Below are 17,640 nucleotides of genomic sequence, written 5' to 3'. Positions count from 1 at the left end.
GGCTCCAAAACACTATGCTGCACCAGTTAGCAGAACAGTCTTGTCTCTCTTCTTTTGCCGTATGGTACTTCAAAGTTTTAATGGTCTCTGGACAGTGGGAATTGTAATCCTTGCGAGCTCCAGGCGTTAAATGAACTCCTGGGGATTTAGGCACTCAGGTTGGAAAGTGCTACCTTTAGCTTAGTTTCCCAGGTTGTAAGAGAAGGATAATGTGTCAGTGCATATAGGAAGACAGTGAGGACTCTTTGTTAATGTTTGTAAAGTGCTTGTAAAATGCAAATCCTTGTGTAAGTACAAAATACTGTAACAGCTCTTTAGCCTCCATGTTATTTCAGTCCCTTCTGGGCTGGTTGGTTGTTTCTGGTGGGTTTTTTTTTTTATTGTGATTATTATTTGGTGCCCATAAAATGCTGAACAAATGAACAGCGAATGTTGTAGGAAGAGCACTGTCAAGTGTTAAACCCCCACTAACGTCAAAGTGAGAGAGTGGACATGCTTTCTTTGTAGTCGGGAAAATCCCTGGTGCGATTGGTGGGAATCAGCAGAGCAATGAAGGACAAGTTGGCTGTCAGGCTCATCATGAGAGCTGATCGCCTGCTAAATGCTAAAATCTTTGGTAGAGCTCAGCCCTGTGTGAGAGAATTTGCTCCCACTCTGAGCCAAGAACCTGTTTTCCAGGGAGTCTCTCCCTCCCAGAGCTGCTGTTACTTGGATCTGCATTCTTGCCTTTAGTTGTCTTTTTTGTCATATTACCTGCAGATGTCTAACACTGCTTTGTATGGCTAAGCCCACCAGAGCTTTTTTTAAAAAGTGACTGCCCTGGAGTGGGTGCCCCACCCCTCCTCCACTGCTGGTCCTCTCAGCCTAGTGGGGGAGCCTGGAACTTTACAGCAAGCTTTGCTTGGGCTTCTCTAGATGCCCTGCGAGGAGATGCCAGGGAGTGCAGGTGCAAACACTGGGCATGTGGGGAGCATGGATGGGGTGTGTGTAGGCTAATGCAGCAGTTAGCAAGGGAGGGGGGTGAGCCCCAGTTGTGCCTGGGTGAGTGTGTGAGGGACCCCAGCCAGCCTGGTCTTTATGAAAGGCAGCAGTAGGTGTTCGCCCTATGTCTTGGTTAGGCAGGGTTCTGCCTCCTCCTTTAGGAGACTTGCCTGCAGTGCAAGCCCTGCTTAACCTGACACCATAACAGCTTAGTGCAGGGGTGCCCAAAAGGGGGAGGCATGAAATTTCATAAGGGGGAGCAGCGCAGCCAGCCTGCCTCTTCTGCAGCATCTGCTGGCTCCTCCAGCCTCTGCTGCCTCCCCACACCTGACCTCTGCCACGGGCGCATGGCTCGTCACTTCTGGGAGACCTCTGTTTGCTTCCAGGCCTGTTGGAGGGCCTCTGCTAATTGCAGAGACAAAAAAGTTGGGCCCGACACAAAAAATTTGCTCACCCCCAATCTAGACTTTACTCTCAAGTGTTAGACTGGTTCTCAGAGCCATATTTTAACCTTTAGCTTTTCATGTTCCTTTGTGTTTACTTTACTCCTTTCTGTAGCACTTACTACTAAAGCATGGAAGCACTGTCACTGCAGAGAGGAAAAATAAAATGGACAAAATAAAATCAACTAATCAAATGCAAAGCAAAATACAGGAGTGGGAGAAAAGCTTGCACAAAGTCCCAAAGCTGGCTAGACTCTTTCTCTGGCTGGCTGGCCAGAAAGTGAGCCCCAAATAAGGGAATCCCCCTCAGCTTGTTGTTTTCTGCTACCTTCTTTACAAGCTGAGCTTCTGTATCCCTTAGGCTTTTGTGCTAAATTTCCTTTGGTTTGGAAGAGGGATGGAGAGAATAGGAGTAAAGCAAACTCCCGAACTGACTGTGCCCTACCCCGGTTGTACGGTTGTATTTCCTCACAAAACACATAGCATCCAAAAGTTTAATTCTCAAGGTACTGGGAGAAAAAAAAAAATCTTTCCAACCCCAGGAAATGCAGTATAAATGTTATGTAAAAGAGGATGGAATTGAATCCATACTGTTTGCTGGATAAACCTGGAGTCTTTTTTCCTACTTGTTTTCTTGTATAACTCCCTTGCCAAGTTAGTTCTAGTTAGTGAATCAGGGCAAACTTCTACCCCTGAATGCATTCATACACCATTCCAGAAGGCTACACAGAGAACTGAGCACTTGTCAGAGGGCATATTTTGTCCCTCAGTATGTTACTGTAAAGCTGTAGCACTCAATGTGAAATACAGTCAGTGCTAATTCTGCTTGGCACAATAGACTAAAGATCGCAAGCAAGAGAAAGTGATTTATCTGCTCTAGTCTAGTGTGAGGTTTTCAATTCAAGGATGAAATGCATTTCTGGAGCAATACAATGTTCTGAGCTGTGTATTTGACCTACTGTATTTGAGTTTCCTTAGAAAACGTCATTGCTGAAATTAAAGGAAGAAAGAAAGAAACTAGTGCTGTTGAAATAAACATTTGGACAAGCCTTGCTTTTAGAGAACTATGAATCCTGTGATTTGATACTGCATCAGGCTTGTGACATTTAAGAAAATACAAGTATTTCACAGCACAAAAGCAAATCATGTAATTTAACTTGCCTCAACAAGCAGTGCCGCAGCAGGGGTCTCTAATTCAGCACAGACAAAAGATTTTATGAGATTCTCGATACAAATACCCACAATACTCTCGGAACAGAGAGACTCCCCACAGTCAATACACAAGATATGGCACACAGTTGTCTTTAGAATATCTGATGTGCTGAATACTTGAAATCTGTTATTAATAGTTGTGGAGGAAAAATATTTTGCAAACTTTTAATAAACTTCAGTGTGGCATCTCTGTCAAAGCTGGTGTTTAAACATTTTAGCAAGAGTCAGTGAATCTGTGTGTATGTGCTTAAATTTAATAAAGTGAACCTGGCATGTTGTATCCTCAAAGCATCTTGATAAACATTAACTAACTGATCCTGACAATAACCCTGTGGGGCAGGTAACTGTGTATTATTGTACTTGTACAAGTGGTCCGGGAAATCAAGGCAGGGAAATGAATGCCTACATGTGTCAGAGCTTGCACAGGTGCAATGCCCTTTGAGTGCCGAAGCACAAGTCACACATTTTTCTGAAATACTTATTGGTTTTGGTTATAGCCAGGTTCATGCACTCTCTGTGTTTCCTGTGCTCCAAGGGTACATGAGTTTTGAGTATGAATTTGGGAGTGAGCACTCAGCCTGTCTTTCAGGAGTCTCAAAGATGGCCCAGGTCCTGTGGACATAGCTGGGTCAGAGGCACAATTCTTGCAGCTATTTAGCACGATTCACGTGACTGTCAGTAGTAGTAGCAGGGTCTAGTTATGAAAGTGAACATTTAGGCTGCATCTGAACGTAAAACTTCTTAAAAGGGAGATGTACCAATCTGGGACAGACCGCTTGGGGAAAGGACTGTGCTACTGCATGGGACTTGCCTAGAAAAAGATGCTGTTGACAGTAATCCCACTTTGCAAGGGAAAGGACAAGTCTTTTGATAATCTGACAGGTCCCTTCCATCTCAGACTGTGATGGCCCCATTCACTTTGGCATATTGATGCTTCACGTGCTTAAAATCAGATAATCACAAGCTACATAACTGGCCCTTACAGTCCTCAAAGAGACTTATGCTCTCAGTAGCTGCACCCTGCTTTCCCTAACCTTTCCTAGAAGTATTTAGCAAAACACCCACACTGAAGAAATCCTCCTAGAACTATACTCTGAAGGTGACCAAACCCTGGCTCTGATGAACTCAGAATGCCCACCACTGTGTGTGCTCTACACAGGGGTTTCAAACTCAGTTTATGCTTTGGACCAGGCCAGTCCTCATATCCTACTGGGATGCACCTCTCCATGGCAGAGTTCAACGTGCGGGGGTGTCCACATGTTCCCTGCACCACACACATGAGTCTCCATGCACCTTCCTCTATGCATGCCCTGGTCCTACCTTCCACCCCCGTAGCAATTTAACCCCCTCCTCTACTGATAGCAGCAGGGCTAGAGTGGCTTCCAGCTGTCGCCTCTGCACCACTGTCAGCATGGCCCTGTGGCCTGGGCGTGGTATGTGCAGAGCTGTACCATTCATAAGACAGTTTGATGTGGCCATCCCAGGCCCTGCACTTAAGGGGTGGGGGACCCTCATGGCAGCCACCTAATTTTCCTATGGACAGGACTGTTCCCTATACTCAAGTTAGCCTGGAGGGTCCTAGGCAGGCTAAGGCCAGCAGCACGTCACCACCACCCCCAAACACATGCTCACAGCAGCAGCAGAAACCATGGGAAAGCAGCACTATGCAGCAGCCTGCTTCACTCTACTGCCATCTCCCAAACCAGCTCACACAGCGACTGGGGCTCTCCACTTCCCATTGCCATGGGGAATTGGAGCAACCAGGCTGGCCTGGGAGATAGCTGCAGAGCAGAAGCTGCTGTGTTGCTCCTCTTCCCCACAGCTTCCTTGCCAGGTCCTCTGGTAATCCCTGAGGCCGTATCTCTTGGGGGCTGGGGCTCGAGGGAAGGAGTGCAATAGGGCAGAGGGCAAAGCGGGGTGAGAAGAGGCAGGGCCTGGACTTGGGAGAAAGGTATGAACACCCCCAGAAGCAGCAGGGCACCATGTGCCAGCTGGATCCTGGAACTGCTTGGGTTGCAGCTGGCCCCTGAGTTTGAGATCCCACCCTACAAAATTCTATTCTAGAAGCAGATAGCAGGAAGTGTCCTGTTGTTTGTAGTCCTACCAGCTGGGCGTAGACAGGAGTGGGGAAGTATGTCTAAGTGCTGGTCCCTGTAGGTATTCACCATGGGGGTGTGTGCACTGCATGTTCCTGGGACTGCTCTTGCTGCAAGCCTAGGGCATAAGTAACAATACAGTCTTCAGCTCCTCATCTTCCTTTTGTGGTTTGGGATGGAGCCCTCCAGTGTCTGTATTCTCCTCTTCCACTCAACAGCTCCCTGTACATAATTTACCTTTAGATTTTCTTTTTGGCAAATTAGCATCAAGTCTTCGGTTCTTACAGAGAGACAAGGTTGGTGAGGTAATAGCTTTTACTGGACAGCTTCTGTTGGTGAGAGAGACAAGCTTCACACAGAGCTCTCCTTCAGGTCTGAGAAACTTAAATCAGTGTCACAGCTGAATAGGGGCGGGGGAACAGATTACTTACGCTAAACAGTTAACACATATTTCAAGTGACCATTCAAGATGAAGTGGTCCATTAACACCTCTCCAGGAGTAAAGTGGCGAGGGAGCAGCTGGGAGGTGTTTAGTGGATTATAAACTGTTTTAATAAGCCATAAATCCTGTTTCTCTGTTCAGTGCATGATTTTAGTGTCTAGCAAAGATCGGCGTTTACGCTTCCAGGCTCATCTTTTGAAAATGTTGTGCGGGTTTCCTTTGAGGATGAGGACTTCTAGGTCAGATATAGAATGATTGCTTTGTAAAAAGAGATCATCCAAAGGAAATGTGATGTTTTTGTCTTACCATATTTGTATGAGTTCATCTGAAAGCACAGTGATTGTCTGGTTTCTCACCCATCATTGGTACTGGGGCATTTAGTGCATTGGATGAGGGTGCCCCATGTGCTCTAATAGGCATATGTAGGACCCAGGAAGGCAGGTGTGGTGATCTGAGGGTTTTTGGTATACAGCTGTCTGTAGGGTTCCATCATAACTGATCATGGTGTCCATGATGCTTATGGTGGTGTCAGAGTGTTCCAGGCAGAGTATAATGGACAGGTGAGGAAGCTGAATTTCAACAGCCACTGTTGGTTCTTTAAATTTCCCCTGGAACGTTCCCGCCACCTTCGCTCCAGACAGGTCACCCTTCAACAAAGGCATTTTGTTGGATCATATTCTGTCCCCAACTTAACTCCTGTTGGGCAGCCACCTGGCCCATTTTCACCCACCCTCTATTACAATAGCTATTTTGTTTTCATTCACCCCTCACACCCTGATTCTTTAAAGATATTGTCAGACCTTTCCTTCCACTATCTTGACCAACACATCCTGAGAGCTGAGTTTAGTAGAAGCAACACTCCCTAGGCCACCCTAGGCTTCCAGCTCTTTCCTATATTCACTGATGAAGGTGGCCTTCTTGACAACAGTAACTTAAGTTAGGAAGGTACATAAGTTTTGTGCCCTTGTGCCAGATCCGCTTTCACAGAGACAAGATGTCCCTCTAACTGCATCCTAACTTTGGTCTCAAGGGACTATCAGACTTCCAAGAGAATCAAACAATTCATCTACCCTGAAAACTCAACAGGTCTAAAGATGGCAGGAGATTACTCTCTGTTCGAAGGGCCCTCTCTTTTGACTCCGATCAGAGAAAACAACTTCAAACACCTCTTCAGCTGTTCATTATTTGTGGAACGAATGAAGGGTGATGCCATATTTTCTCAGAGACTCTTGATGTGTCTGTTTGGCTGAATCCCCCAAACATTAACCAGGCACTATGCGTGGACTTAGGCTTCAGTAGATGATGCATTATTTGGTGCAGCAATACTGTTGAATGTGGTGCCAGATACCTCCTCATGCTCTCCTCCTAAACATGGACTACTTTGGAATTACCTGTAGTGAACAAGCATAGGGCCAGCACTGAAAGAAGAAAGGGAAGTTACTTACCTAGTAGCAACTGGAGTTCTTCAAAATATATGGTCTCCATAGATATTCACAATGCAACCTCCTTTCCCCATATGATTTGGATCCTCATGTGATTCGTGTTAGAGCAGGAGCCAAAGAGATAGGCAGTTTATAATGTGAGACAGTGTGGTGTGTGGGTGTGTACCAATGGACACTGCTGTTGAATAATTTCTGGTCTCAGGGACCCAGAGTGCATGAATAGCTACGGAGAATACTGATCAGGACAACTTATCTCAATGAACTCCTCTCACTATAATTCCCATTTCTTAAGTAGGCTTTGCCAGACCATACAGGGGTTTAAACATAACAAGCATATTAAATTGCATGTGGAAGTGAAAACTGCAAGTGGTCACTGCAGAAGACAGGTGTTTTATGCTCATAGCAGGCTGCCCAGTTAGGACACAAAGCTGTGCTCTGTGTTGGGTTAAATTTCAAGGGAAGCCACAGGTACAAAGGTATTGCAGTCTTCCAGCCTTTTAGTGGCAAAGATGTAGAGCCTAACCATAGGCTCTTGGTTATGCTCAGATGGAGAAGACTGGGAATCCAGGAACAGGGGTGCAGCTAGTAAAGCATTGACAATTCATGGAAACTATCTTGAGAAAGGGCCAACTCCTTCAATAGATGAAGAAGACGCAGGCCCCCAGGTCCTCCGCTAGGCACTTCCTCTTTTCAGCTGCTATCACTTGTGTTCATTCAGGCTGAGTTGCAGCCATACATTTCCAGGCAGTTCTGCCCCATTTCTGCTGGCAGAGTATTTGGTCCTAAACCTTATTATAACTGACCATTAGACAACATTGCACACGCACTCCCACACACTTTTTAATTATTCTTGAATCTCAGAAAGGAAATGAGTTTTGTGACAATACAGACCAACACACTGACCTCTCTGTGACTGCTCTGTCTGAGTCAGAGTGACAAAAGAACACTCTTTCAAGGCCTGAATGCTATACATTTTGTATTGACTCTCAGCAAGACATAAATTGTCACTGCCACTAACATATCTTCATGAACATTTAAATGTCTGTATGCTCCAACATCAGTAAGAACAGTGTCAGTTTCAGTTTGTCTCTGTTACTTTGGCTTTGTGATAAATGAGAGTGCTCTGGATAAGGAAAACAATCTTCTTGCTGTCTTCTGTCAACCAGTATATTTCTTCTATGTGTTAATTCATGGCTTGGTTGTTACATAGGAGAAGGTGTTTGAACTGGATGACCTTCTGAGTTCTTTTCCAACCCTAATCTTCTGTAAATCTAGGCATGTGTGATATGTGTTCTAGGGCAGCAAATCTTCCTTGCTGAAACTGTAAGGTCTTCTTTTGCTCTTTCCATGCCCTCAGTCATCCACTGTAGTCTCACTGTGCAGGGCAAAATTCTATATCAGTTCATGTATGCAGAGAAAGTGGATGATTGGTGTAAAGGCAAAGTGATGTAAATTTCAGTGATATGGCATTCTGTAGCAGTGCAAAACGTAACTCCACTGAGATGCCCAGTTGGCAAACAAGGGCTGTAGCAGAAGAAAAAGCCCTGTCTGGCCTTAACCTCAGTAGTCAAGAGCCAATAGTCAACATGGTCAAGGAACAGTTGCTCATACAATATGGTGAATGATTTTTGTGGAAATGTCTTTCAAGAGTATTGTTGGAGAATCATTGCATCTGTCAATATTCAAGGGCAGACAGGTATGCAGAAACAATTCTTGAGGACCATTACTCATTGTAGCTCTGCTTTGCCACTTGTGAGCAGAAATATCACTGAGAAGAGAAAAGAAAGGAACAGTGAGGGTCTCACATGTCTCAGCAGCTCACCTGAAGGAAGCTATCACTACCTCTGTCCTGCTCTTGTTAGGTCTTGTAATGTGGAAACTGATCAAGAGACAAAAATAACAATTAATTGCTCCAGAAATTCAACATAAACAAGGGCACAAATTAAAATCTTCAAATTTTGCTGCATCAGTGTTATATAAAAGCATTTAATCTGTAATAGTGCCTGTGCAGCATTTAATGATAAGCAAAGAAATGTGTGAATTCATTAAGAAAAAGTGATTTTTTTTAAATGAACACCCTATCTGTTAAGCTGTTGCTAAAGGCTTGGTAATCGGATATTCAAAAGTAGCAATGAAGAGCTAATCTGGTGCAGCCAGTTTAAATCAAATCTTTTTTCCTTTTTCATTCTTCTCTGGTTTAAAGCCAAGTCAAAAGTACTTTCAGTTATTTCACTCTGACTTTTAAATTGTTGGAAGGGATACAGTATCATGCTGACACCTATATACTGTACTTTCCCCTGGTGGGTCAGTAAGAGTGATTCAGAACTCTAACAGGCACTGCATCCACTTTAAACTCTAATATGTCGTCTGTGAAGAGCAACAGTGCTTGGGTGAAACCAATTAAAGCCTCTGTCACTGGATTAACTGTAAAAACGTGTTTAGTCCTGACTAGAAGGTCCTGAACCCATCAAAACTCTGGAACATACCTTCATAAAACCTCTACTAGAAACAAAGAAAATGTTCATTGCTGACTACTGGGTAGCAAAAGTATGTTGTTATGAAAGCTCTTTCTTTAGGAACTAACTCTGATATTGTTATGCTGGTTGATTTGATTATGCAGGTATATACTGGCAGAGGCAGACAATCCTTCCCATTCTACTTTAAATGTATTTAAGAAAAAACAAAAACAAACAGCAATATAATTAAGTCGACACTTGTCCCCATAAATGCAAATCATTATGAAATGAGGCATCTGGATAGTAAAATTTGGCATAAATAGAATAGAAATGCAAATTTTTCTGGCCAGCACATATTATTAGGGATTGCAAAGGTGGTCTTATGCCACTTTTAGTCATGCCATTGCTACCTTCTGGGCCAGTCCCCAGTACTGTATAGGCAGCTTGAACTCATAGCCTTAAGAGGCTATTTTAACAGCCTGGGAGATGATACATTGTGATACATGTCCTGAACTTGCCCCCTGACGTTGTCCTCCACACTTGGACCATGTTTTTAAGTGGAGTTGCACAACCATAAATGATGGCAGAATTTGTCCAGTTACCTTTGTTTTCAGTGTGTGCATGTTTTTTTCCCTTTGTTTTAATACATTTTCTGTAAATCCTTCAATTTGGGCATGCAGATTTTTGATACTGAGGATGTCCTAATGAAGATGGTTGCTCCTCCAAAACTTTGGAAATAAGATCATTTAAATCTGTAGTTTTAGGTTTGTGAGATGAAGCTGTATTCTGGGTCTGATGTCTAACCTTGACTGAAGTCAATGAAAACCTGGATTAATCCTATCTATAGTTTTTGAGAAGCCCTTTTGCTCCCTGTTTCATTCTTTTACTGGGTTTTGTATTTTCCTGAATAACAGTATATTTTGTGCCCTAAGATCCCCTTAGATCTAGCTCTCTCAGTAATGCATGTTTAGAGTTACTTCTTTGTCACAAAGCTTCACGCTGGTCTAAGATACTCATGGGGCTTGTCTACACTACCACCTTCCTTCGAAGGAGGGATGGTAATTAGGGTATTGGGAGTTTACTAATGAAGTACTGCTGTGCATAGGCAGCACTTCATTAAACAAATTCGCCCCTGCAGCAACTTTGAAGCTTTAAACTTCAAAGTACCTGCACGTGTCTAGCCGTGGCTCACCCTCCGGTACTTTGAAGTGCCGTGGCAACTTTGAAGTCCCCTTACTCCTCAAAATTTTCCTTTGAAGGAAGGTGGTAGTGTAGACAAGTCCATAGACTTTACAGTCAGAAGGGACCATTATAGAACACTAGAACTGGAAAGGACCTCAAGAGGTCAACAAGTCCAGTCCCCTGTCTTCACAGCAGAACCAAGCACCATCCAAAGTCTCTAGACCATCCCTGATAGGCATTTATCTTACCTGCTCCTAAATATCTCCAGTGATGGAGCTTATGACCATCTTAATTAAATGAAGTGTATTTACTTCCATAGATGTGGTTGCTAACATATTTGAATTAACTCAATGAGCATAATAAATTAACATGATAAAATAATTAGTGGGTTGTAGTTAACTTCTGGGATGTTTAGAAGAGTTGAAATTCCCTTTACCATTAAAAATGTTGTATGTTGTATACCACCATCTAATGTTGTCACTTAGCTGTGAGTTATTTAAAGGAGCTTTTTATTCTCCTCTAAGTTACAGTGAGGTGAAGTAAATTAGGAAATGCTCTAAAGGCCAAGACAAACAGATGAGGTATAAATTTTACATTAAATTGTTGCACAATTTTGCCCTTTTTGAGCCACAAGGGTGTAAATGTGGGGGACATATATGCACACACATCTCTATCAGTAGCCAGATCGAGCTGGAGATACAGATGTCTATAAACTCATCCATTGTCAAAGGAATGATATGCATGCTTCTCACTGGTATTGAATGGAGATGTTTCTAACCTCCCAGGTCCTGAACTGGCAATTCAGAACAGTTTGATTGCCTGCTTGATTGTTTGCGAGATAACTGTAAGATTGGCAGTGACAGGGTAATTTACTGAAGATTGCAATGTCAGACTATATCCAAGGGGGCTTGCTGGCATGAAGATGTGATTCTCATGACTGACAGGCCACTGGGAGATTGGTGTGCCAATTTAAAGTTCACGGTGTCGTCAAAAGTGTTCGGCTGCAGCAGCCCATAATCATGCTGCATGATGAGGTCATTACAGACATAACATATGCTCACATATAATAACAGGTATAGCAAAAATGTGCACTAGCGTGAGCAGGTAAATGCAAATTCGTAGAAGGGAGTAATTTAGAGCCTGTGTTTTGCTTCTGCTATTTCAGATGTGTTGATAGGATTCTCTTGAGTGACAGTCGCCTGAATGAAAGCACTGAGCAAGCTAAACAGTGGAGAATTTTAAGTTCACGGTTGTGAAGGTGTCACAAACTCAGAAAGAGCACAGTGCCGAGGAAAAAAGGCTCTAAACTTAACAGGAAAACTGTCTTGAGTTACTGCCTGAACTCAATGCTGTCCTCATGTTGATTATATAAAGTGGGTGGTAAATGGACTGCAAGAACAAAAATCCCAGCTCCAGGCTGGAAGGATTTTCAAGAATAATGCAGCTTCTAATGTGAACAGGTGGCTGACCTTAAAGAAATCTATAGCTCTAACGACAAGGGAGTTCATCTAACTTAAGAAGTTTCCAGGGATGAAGAATAAAAACACCATCAACATATCTCAGCAGTTTTATTTGTAAATCAGGAGCAGTAATTTTGACTGCAGTTGCCTTCAGTCAATTCAAGCACAGTCTGATGGAGATAAAGATGCTAATTGCAAAAACTCTGAGTAGAACCCCCTCTATTCTGATACAGTCAATTCTTGTACATCAGAAATATGGTAGATGATATAAGATTTGAGATATTCATTCTGTCCTATTAAAGAAAATAAGTGAGTGATCTTAACTAACCCACTGGAATGATGGACTGTCTGTCTGTCCAGATTATTCTTTGCTTCCTACAGAAATGTCCAGATTTCTGATATGCAGTAGAGATGTTAAATTGTTAACCCGTAGTATTATTTACCAGTAAACTTACTGGTTAACTGGTTAACTGACCTTGTTGGCAAACTCCAGTGGCAGGCTGTTGCATTGAGCTGGTGCAGCCCTGGCCACAGAGGGGCTGGTAGTCTGGGGCACCATGACCCCCTGGCCACGATGGGACTGGTAGCAAGACCTCCCAGCCATGGGAGGACCTGAGTCAAAATGCTTAACCAGTTAAGAGTTCTCATTTAACTGATTAACTGTTTTAATGTCCCTAATATGAGGAAAATGAATAACTGAAACGTTCTCATTTATTTGCTAAATTAAAGGTAACATTTTAAAACAAGTGGACATTAATAGCTAAATGACACTGGCATGCCAATGAAATTATATAGTTTAATTAGGTTAGTGATTCCAAATGAACAGGGTAATGCCTAAAATTATGTTACACAGTATTTTAAACATAGGTCCAACTTTGACTCAGCAGAGTAATATGCAGGGTTGGTATCTGTCTCCCAGTTGAAAGCGCTATTCTTATTTCTGCTGGTGCTAAACAGAGTAGAATTTTCTTACAGGTTAGAGAGATTGATGACATAGTAGATAGCTTGTTGACTGAACTCTGCAGCAATACAACTGAGCCTTTCTTACCCAAGCACATTGTTGCCAAATAGCTCTAAGTTGTGGAGGAAGGAGAAGGAGAGAACTGAATGTTTGAAGAGAAGTATCCCAACAGCAGCCCCATCACCAGTTTTTTCATAAAATGGCAAAATATATAACAAATATATTTTTTGTTTAATTGGGTCTTGAAAATATCCACGCTTTGCTCCCTCCTTCCAAGAAAGAAAAAGAAAAGTAAAACCCACAATAGGTCCTCCAAAGAGCAAAATGAAAACTCAGCAACACAAAATATCAGCCAAGAACTCCCTGGATCCTCTGTTTAGTTCATCTGTTCTAAGCTGCTCTTTGGCTTCAAAGAGGTTGCTTAGCTTGGCAGAGCCTGACTGTCCTCTCACTTACATGGGTGTATGTAAGTAATTAACTAAATCAAAATCCACAACGTTAATTGAGAAAAGTATCTCCAGCACATCTTTCCCATCTATGTAATGAGAATGGTGACTTTTACCCCACCTCACAGACTTGTTGTAAGGATTTAACAGCTAAAACTTGTCCAGTGCTTGGAAGATGTGCACTAAGTGTGATTATTTGGTAGCGCAGTACAGTTGGCTGAACTTGGATGTTCCCTCCCCTCCCCTTTTCAGATGGCCTCACTGACTGCCTGGATCCAGATTGCTGCCTCCAATCTACATGTCAGAACAGCCTGCTGTGCCGTGGTTCACGTGATCCTCTTGACATCATACAACAGAGCCACTCCGGTTCTCCAACTGTGAAGTCATTCTATGATCGAATCAAGCTCTTAGTGGGGAAGGACAGCACTCACATAATTCCAGGAGAAAATCCCTTCAACAGCAGGTAGCAGCCATAAATATTACATTGCCTCAGCCTGGATGCCCTGCCTGGAAACATCGCTCCTAGAGATTTTATTCATGTTTTAATGTGAAATGCTGCTTGCAGTTGCTGTATGTGTTTTTGTCTCAGGGAACAGCCCTGCTGAGGGCTTTCTGTCACAGTTTATTAATATTGTCTTTATTTCGTAATGTTACATGTTGTGTTCTACCGCCCTGGCAGAGTCTAACACTAAGTTCCCAATACTAAGAAAGAATAGCCTGGATTTTAATTCATGAGGAATTTAGGATTAACACAGAGGCAGGGAGTGGATACTAGTGCTCAAAATAACAAAACAGTTGCATTTTGCTTGGTATGAAGAAGACAAATATTAAAATACAACTTCAGAATAGTGAAGTAAGATCTTGAACAACCGATTAAATTAGAGAACAACAAGAAGTCTTGTGGCACCTTATAGACTAACAGATATTTTGGAGCATAAGCTTTCATGGGCAAAGAAAAAAGCCATCAGATGAAGCGGGTCTTTGCCCATGAAAGCTTATGCTCCAAAATATCTGTTAGTCTGTAAGGTGCCACAAGACTTCTTATTGTTTTCGAAGCTATAGACTAACACAGCTACCTCTCTGATAATTAAATTAGATATCTCTTTAGTTATCGTGTTATGTACATAAATTATTTTACTTTTAGCTGACCCATTATAAAACCACCTAATCAAATAAGTTTTCCTCTTTCTTTTAAGACCCGGCCCTGTTCTGCATTTAGTTCCTAATTCTTTTATTTATAAATAGTCTGAAAGCCAAATCATCATTAATTTATATTTGATGCCTTGTAAAATTAAAAAAACTGTTTTTCTATTTACATATTTTATTCAAATATATCTGCATTTTAGCTCTTTGTAGGGAAATTTTGAGAAATTGATGAATAAATTCATTATGCTTATATATTCCCAGTCAAAGTTGAAGAGAGAGCTGCATCTGGTCTTTTGCCTAAGCAAGGCACAGAGTATCAGCGAGCTAGGTATTTATTCCTGATTCTCCCTGTCCTTCCTGTGTGACCCTGGGCAAGTCACTAAATGTATCTGTACATTAGGCTAGGTCTCAATTAAGCAGGTAAGTTGATTACAGATGCACAATTCTAGCTCTGGCAATTGCATAACTAGAATGAACTTATCTGCAATCCACTTACCTGCTCATCCTCCCTAAGAAAGGTCAAGGGGAGAGTTTCTCTTGTTCACCTCCCTTATTCCTCACATTAGCGAGGAGTAGAGGGGTGGACTGCCCACCCCAATGAGTCGATTTCATGTGTTTCCACCAGGCATGTGAAATCATACCCTGGAAGATTGAGCCCCAGGTCAATATTCTGGGTAATATAGATGTGGCCTTTTAGTTCCTCCGTCTGTAAAGTAGAGATGATATTTCCCTACATACCAAATAGAGCACTGTTACATTAAATCCATGTACTGCTCAAATGCTGCAGCAAAGGTGACATAGAAAACACTCTCAATTAATAAGTAGACCAGACTGAAAAATATTTCTGAAAATTTAATATTTGCTGACAGCAACTGACCAACTCCCTAAATAAGTCTAAAAATTGTCCTTTGTTTTACTGCTGCATCAGAAGAAAAATGGTCCAAAAGCTGAAACAAATCAACTAAAGCACCAAGCTTTGTGACTTATCCAGAAGGCATATTGTCAAGTCAGTGGCTGACGTGACGAATGAGTCCAAGTGTTATAAATCACAAACCCATGTCTTATCCAATGAGTATGAATGCAGCCATCATGGCCAAAAGTTAAGTTTAACCAGAACATCCATTGACATCAGTAGAAATGGCGTAACTTCAGTCAGGGTCAGACTTTACCGGGTGGGGATACTTTTTTGGGTCAGGGGCAACGGACCCACAGAAAAATCAGTTGTGGGCCACATAAAAGTGAGAAACCAAAAAACTCCACAAAATCCTCCCTGATGCAGCCCCTGACTTAGACACTTCACTCCTCTCACACCATGGGCAGAGGGATAGAGAAGGGGGAACAGAGAGGTACAGGACTTCCCCTAAACCAGATTAACTCTTCTGGGGTTTCATGGTGGGATCAAAAATGGGGGGATTCAGGATTTAGTGTGTTGGGAGCTGCTGGGGAGCAGGTGTAGGATCTGGGGTGAGGAGGGTTGAGAAGTGGGCTGGGGGTGAGTGTTTGGGTTCTGGATGAGAGGGAGGGTGCAGGTCTGGGCTGGGAATGCAAGGTCTGGGTGCAGGGGAGGGTGCATAACTGTGTTGGGGGCCAAGGTGTGGGGTTCAGGAGCAGGCAGTAGGTGAGAGGTCTAGACGACATGGAGGGTGCAGGAGCAGGCTGCTTGTGGGTGTGGGTGGGAGGGAGGGAGCGTGCAAAAGTATGTTGAGGGTGAGGATCTGATGGTAGGGGGTGAATGAGCAGGCTGGAAGTGGGGGATCTGGACGTTGGGGGACACAATTACCTCTGTATGCTGCCACTGCTGCCCCCTCTGCCAGTTGGAGGAAGGTTGCGTGGAGAGAGACTCTCTGGAGAGGCTTTTCTCCCACTGCTCACAGGTACTGCCCTGGAATTCTGGCCAATCTGAGCATCAGGGAATGCCTATCCAGGCAGCACTGTGCTGCCATTCCTCAACTGGTGGTGATGGCGGTGGTGGAGCAGCTTTCTGCCACCACCAGGCGGAAGGCTTGGGGCTCTCCTCACCCACCCACCAGGGGGTTCCCACCATTGCTTTAAAATATACAATTACAATTGAACAAACGTATGTATCCTTTTTCTTTGCTTTTACAGTGTAGAATTCATTAGTTGTGTTTGGGTTTACAGTTAAACAGTAACACAAATGCTAAAAAGTAATCACAAGGGCTTCATCATTTTAACTCTCCTCACATGTTATGCCTCAGTAGCTCCAGAGCCTGTGGTCAGTCTCCAATGTTGCAAACTATAGATCTTGCAAAGTCTATACTCAGTAAGTCTGAAATTCTATTCTTGGCTCTCCTTCACTTTCAGTTCCTCTTTGTTCCTGTCAGGAAAATTAAATATGGGCTTGTGTGTGTACATTTTTGTGAAAGGACAAGGGGATAATGATAAAAACAATTCTTACTACACAATGACACCATAATAAATATACTAAAAAACACAAGGTAAAAAACAGGTAACACAGTATTCTCAAGGCTTCTGATTTAGTGATAGCCCGATGTATATTTGTGCATCTGGGTTGCGATTTTTAAAAGTGGCCAAGGCAGATAATTGCCCAATTCTCATTGACTTTGGATGCTGAATCAATGAGGCTCCATTAAAAATCCCATTCTTGGTTTAAAAGTGTTGCTGCAAGTCACCTATGGTAAATTTTTTGCAAGCACATAATGGACTCAGGAGCCTAAGTTCATTTTCAAAAGTGAAAATCAGTGTGACTGAACTGGCTCAGGATGAGATTTCCAATAGTCTGTAGGGCCCTTAAGATGAAGATAGGTGCTTTGTGCACTTTTCAAAAGCGGCTAAATAAGGTAGGCACATAACTCCTATTGAAAGTCAATCTGCTTTGGTCTTTTGAAAATCCCACTTTGTGCTTAACTTCATTTTAGGGACCTAAATACCTTTGAAAATCTGCCTCTATGGGTACCTGTACAATGGAATAAATGGTCTGTGGTACAGTTGCAGCTAGCCTAGGGCAGCTGACCTGGGTCTGAGAGGCTTGGGCTGGGGAGATCAAAATTGGTGTGTAGAAATTTGGGCTTGGGCTGGAACTGGAATTCTCAGATCTCCCTCTCTCATGCACTCTAAGAGCCAGGGTCCCAGCCTAAGCCAAACATCTATATACCAGTTTTACAGACCCTGCGCCCAATCCCTGGAAACCCAAGTCATCTGAACCAGGCCAGTCGCAGGTGTTTAATTGCTGCATGGTCCATATGGGAATAAGTTGCTTTTGAAAATAGGGCTTAGGCTTTTACATCACTTAGACCTGGATTTCCAAATGGACATAGGTACCCATCTCCATGAGAGGTACAGGGCTTAGCATCCACACCACCTATTGCCTGTCTTAGCTGGGGAGCTGCCAAGC

General features: G+C 43.0%; 1 protein-coding gene across 1 annotated transcript in view; it reads left to right on the top strand.

Moving 5' to 3' along the window:
* Window positions 1-17,640, top strand: part of TENM2 (teneurin transmembrane protein 2) — a 1,128,689-nt gene that overhangs the window by 1,046,196 nt on the left and 64,853 nt on the right. Inside the window, exon 16 of the mRNA XM_075010154.1 lies at window positions 13,374-13,584. Within this exon, the coding sequence (XP_074866255.1) occupies window positions 13,374-13,584 (211 nt within the window). The remainder of the gene's footprint in view (window positions 1-13,373; window positions 13,585-17,640) is intronic.

Source organism: Carettochelys insculpta, chromosome 15, assembly GCF_033958435.1.
Source record: "Carettochelys insculpta isolate YL-2023 chromosome 15, ASM3395843v1, whole genome shotgun sequence".
NCBI classification, from domain to species: Eukaryota; Metazoa; Chordata; order Testudines; family Carettochelyidae; genus Carettochelys; species Carettochelys insculpta.
Note: the sequence above shows the minus strand (reverse complement) of the source record. Positions and strands in the feature narration are given on the sequence as shown.